This window comes from Penaeus japonicus, unplaced genomic scaffold (genome assembly GCF_977035675.1).
Source record: "Penaeus japonicus unplaced genomic scaffold, GWHDUDI00000001_assembly GWHDUDI00000024, whole genome shotgun sequence".
Lineage (NCBI taxonomy): Eukaryota > Metazoa > Arthropoda > Malacostraca > Decapoda > Penaeidae > Penaeus > Penaeus japonicus.
In genome coordinates, this window is record NW_028234426.1 from 8,507,644 (window position 1) to 8,512,643 (window position 5,000).

Genomic DNA, 5,000 nt, shown 5'->3' on the forward strand with positions numbered 1-5,000 from the left:
GTGTGTTTATGTGTGTGTCGGGGGGTGGGGGGATGCGAAGTATGCGCATGTTAGAATGCGTTTTTTTATGTTACACATTTTGTACGCTTAAACATTGTACAAAAGAATAAATGTAACTACGTTTATACATATGCAAATGCCACGCATGACTGTAAATAAGAACTAACGGTTGTTCTCTTGATTAGCAGTATTAATTAAATGCAGTGGGAAAAGACCAACCATTGTGGTAAACACGGTTTTGACGTATTTTTCATAAGAAAACCACATAAAACGAAAGAAATAGGTAGTGGATTTCATTTGCTTTGATGAATTTAGAACGCATGTAAGTTGACAAGCCATTGCTATTGATATCTGCTAAAACATTATTGTACTGTACGTAAACCCATACCTAACGTTATTTGTATAACCACCCTGTATGTCAAATATACATACGCAATTCGCAATTACAAATATATTTTAAAAATAAAGTGTATCTCCTAACCTACCGTTTCAGAATATAATCCACTGTATAATCAATGATACTAAACAAGGAAGAAAAAACAAAAGTATGTGAAGCTGCATAAATATCCATAATTTAGAGGGGCATCATTCACCTCTCCGTGTCCCTTAGAAACTGAAACGTCGAGAAGGTTTTTCATTCCATAACAAGAACCATGCGTACGCCAACTGAGAGGTGCATGATCTTCTTAGTGCCCACCATAACCAGTTTTACGGGTCTAGCAACTACCTAGGCCTGACACCAGCCCTCGAGCTGGAGTCTCTGACTACATAACTGCCACAAGCCGTACGTCTACCTCGCCCCCTTAAAAAGGCCTACTATATCTTTACAATACGATCACATTACCTATTTCTTGCTAGGATATTAAGGTGATTCCCCGTTGTTATTTGTGAATGTGGGTAAAGTAAATACTTCATCTATTCTTCAAGGGAACCTGATCCTTTGGTATGCTGTATCCGTTTTGCTTATAATACCCAATCGTGGCATTTACCTTGTTTTATTTCTGAAGCTCGTCCCTTAGTAACAGCTCAGGAAGGCGTTCTTTGTTGGTAAATAAATCAGAAAAAATAGTGCAGTTATGCGCCGTTCTCGCCATATATCCGAGTAATTCAAATATGCGGATCGAACCGAAACCGAAAGAACTGAAAATGCGTCATTATCAGTGTCTGCCACTTTTCATGTCTTCATTTAAGATCTGGCAAATGTAGATATTTTTTTATATTGTTATTCATAATTCATATATAATCCGTATAAGTCTGTAATATTACGACGACCATTCAAACAATGCTATAAAAACTGGCATAGTTTTCAGATACCAGTGTTCAAAGCCATCAGTATTTCGCTCCGTTTTCTTAATGTTCGTATACATCTATATTTTTTTTTCTGTTAATAGCATAACCTTCGCTCTCACTCTCAGTTATAACAATGATAATGATGATGATGATGATGAAGATGATGATGATGATGATGATGATGATAATAATGATAATGATGAGAATGATGAGAATGATAATGGTTATGATGATGATGATAACGATAATTATAATGATATTGATAATGATAATAATAATGATCTCTCTCTCAAACGAAAACAGCTATAAATATTCATATACAATATTCATATATATGTATATATATTATATATATTATATATGTGTGTGTTAGTTTGTACGCGCTTATACATATATCTATAATTATATGTATATATATCTGTCTATATGTGTAAGTGTATCTGTATATGTATGTATATAAGTATGTTTGTATATATATATATATATATATATATATATATATATATATATATATATATATATATATATATATATATGTATATATATATATATAATATTATATATATATAATTATATATAATATATACATATATATAATATATATATATAATATATATATATATATATATATATATATATATATATATACATATACATTTGTAATTTATACATTTGTATATTATATATATATATATATATATATATATATATATATATATATATATATATATATATATTTAAGTATATATATATATATATATATATATATATATATATATATATATATATAAACGTTCATGTGTTTATGAATCTACACATATGATAGGCATTTTTCTTTTGATTTTCTTCTCAGAACCTTCCCTAAAAAAGAAAAACAAAACAAAACTACTCAACCAAACGACAAGAACAAGAAAAGAAAGAGCGTTCTACCTTCAACTCTTCCTTGGACATGGCAAACGCTCTTGCTCTCCGCTCACTGCCAAATTCCCAACTGGGCACGCGAGGGGCGAAGCCGCGAAGGGCGAGAAGTGCGTCGTCTGCTCAGCTCACTCTTAACCCCCCTCCCCTTGTCCTCCCTCCAGCAGACCTTCTCTCGTCGCCACTTCAAGATGCCATAGAAAACGGGAAGAGCTTGAACATGCTTACTGAGCGGAGGGAGCGGCGCGTTTTGCGGAACAGGGTGGAGCGCCAAAAACGAACTCGGTCACTTTCAAAGATTGCAAATCGAGAGGGTGAGAGAGAGAAAAGGGCGAGATTTGAAACGAGGGTATGTGACTTTCAGGAGTAACGGATATTTTCTAGGAGAATTGTTTGGTATATGGTGTGTTGTTAGTGTGTCAGTATTGTTTTCAGGTAAGAATTCGCGTAACAAATGTAGAGAAATTTGTTGACAATCAATTTGCAATGTTTACCGTCGTGTTCTATGCATCGACGCAGTTTTAACGCCCGGTATTGATAACAAGCGCTGACTGGGTTTCATTGCACAGTAATTCAAGCACAATGTTTGTGATGTATCAAGTTACCAATCTACAATTTTCCATCACATGATTTTTTTTCAATAATCGACAATATGATTAAACTTGCAGAAGTCTCAGATTCTAAATAATTTTCTTAAATCCTCCAGAAAGAATACTCCAAGTCCACATATCGCCTAATATGAGGAGAAATATAGCGCGGTAACTTCAGTCACAATGTAAATGTATTCATGATATATAGAGTTACCAATTTACAATTTTTCGCCTCAATGACATTATTCTTCCTCAGGCGATTATGTCATTTAACTGAGAAAACTGATAGATTCTGATTAATTTTATCGAATCTTCCAGAAGGGTAAGTCCAGCTATCGCTTAAGCGCGGTACACTCTGTGCCCGCGGTCTCTGCTAGCAAAATCCCGAACTCCGGAGGTAAAGTGGTTCGCCCGCGGTCTCTGCTACCTCAGCGAACGAGCCGCTCCCCAATGTTTTCGTCTGAGACTCCGTGAACAACCTTGGGTCGAGCATCTGACCTCATCTTAATCATTTTCCAGCCGAAATGAGAAGGTAGGTCGATCCTAGCTAATTTCCCGATGATCTTCCGACTTAATGAATCACCCTGGCGTGCGTGTAGTTCAGAGAGAAAGGTGGTTTTGAGGTGTGAATAGAGGTAAAAATTTCCCTTCCGCGGAGCGAATGATGGAGAAGGTCCGAGTTTGGGAGAGTGAAGCTCCTGTGGCTTTGACCTTCGGTGCTTGGGCTTTGATATTGCTTTTAAAAAGATTAGATTGGGTTAGAAGTTGACTCTGATTGAATCTAGAAAAAAAATTGAATCAGGACTATTAATTTGGACACTTGTTGGTGTCAGTTTGTTTCCCGGTTCAGCTTGTCTCGTTTATATTTCTTTCACTGCATTCAGAGATTCATTTTGATTTGATACTTATTTCGATTTTCATTTTGACTTTATATGTGAGGATGGCAGGAATGGGTCTTCTCATGGAGCACCAATTTGCAACTTCTTTCTGGGTTTCTCATTGTGGCCTTGCTCTTCCTTAGATGGTGAAGTTGAACATGACAGGCTATGGAAGAGAGGATAAGATATGTTCATGCTTTTAAAACCTTCGTTTTTGTGTGGTGTACAATTGACTCTTTCACTGTGGATTACTATTATTACAGAAATAATAGTCTTCTGTTGATATTAGGTATGTAACTTCAAGATTTATTCTCAATTGTTTCAGTTCCCAATAGATCATGGTTTAATTCTATGATGGGATACTCTTGATACTAAGCACTTTTTAGTCGAGCCATCCTACTTGTGGGGCACTCCTGTGAATTGTGGATTAGGGGAAATAATCACTCATAGTTTGTGATTTACAAGTGAAAGATAGTGAGAATTGAAAACCTGATCCAAGTTTCATATTTTTAGTTATTAGAAGAAAAAATAGTAATTTTTTAAAAAATTGTTACAACGATTCTTTCACAGACAAAACTCATTTTGACTGCTTTATTTAGCTGTGATTAGATCGAATCCAATGTTGATTTTTGCCGCAAACTTTCACCCCCCCTCCCACCCCAATACCCAACAGTCATGGGGTTTTTGGGTGGGGGAACTGCAACTTAGAAAATGTGGTATATTTCTGTCTATGAAATAAAAATGTGGTTAATTTACAAAGTAGTACCCTGTTTAACTTTATCGCCTATACAATGTCATGGCATGCAACGATTTTTGGTGGTTATTTAGGGTGCCTCTTTGTCTACTAAATACTAACTGAAGAACATATGTAACATTACCTGGTTCTGGTATTTGTACAAGAACCAATACCCCAAAATCACACGCATGCCTTTTTGTGACAACAACTGGCAATGAAACTGGCTTGAAGTGTTAAGGCCATGGATTCATGAACAATAAGAAACACAAAATTGTGGTGATTGGCCTGTTGTTCTATGGCTTGTCCTTATTGGTTGTCGTCTGTAGACAAACTGAAATCCTAGAATTTTTTTTCCGATAGATGGCTCATTTCCAAACAAGTGCATATCAATTTAAACAAAAACACATCAATCAATTTTTTATCAATGCAGGAGGAAGGTCGAAAGAGCTGCTATGAGTATTATGTTTCCATATCAAATAACTTCTTTATTTTCAAATTGTGTAAGAAATATCACAGATGTAAAGTGATGACAATTACGGTCATAATTATTATAACTGCCATAATATTAAGCAAAATGAGTTTCACCTA

The 5,000-nt window shown here is 35.2% G+C and overlaps 2 protein-coding genes across 4 annotated transcripts in view; one reads left to right on the plus strand and one right to left on the minus strand.

Moving 5' to 3' along the window:
- Positions 1-2,382, minus strand: part of hgo (homogentisate 1,2-dioxygenase) — a 15,785-nt gene extending 13,403 nt beyond the window's left edge. Inside the window, exon 1 of the mRNA XM_043022720.2 lies at positions 2,221-2,382. Coding sequence (XP_042878654.1) covers positions 2,221-2,241 — 21 coding nt within the window. The 5' untranslated portion in view covers positions 2,242-2,382. The remainder of the gene's footprint in view (positions 1-2,220) is intronic.
- Positions 2,383-3,191: 809 nt separating this feature from the next.
- Positions 3,192-5,000, plus strand: part of Ask1 (apoptotic signal-regulating kinase 1) — a 45,085-nt gene continuing 43,276 nt past the window's right edge. For 2 of the 3 annotated variants that reach the window (XM_043022721.2, XM_043022724.2), the window contains exon 1: positions 3,198-3,330. The gene's annotated coding sequence lies outside the window, so the exon portion shown is untranslated. Of the gene's footprint in view, positions 3,331-5,000 lie in introns of all 3 variants that reach the window. The other variant, XM_043022723.2, reaches the window with a different exon arrangement.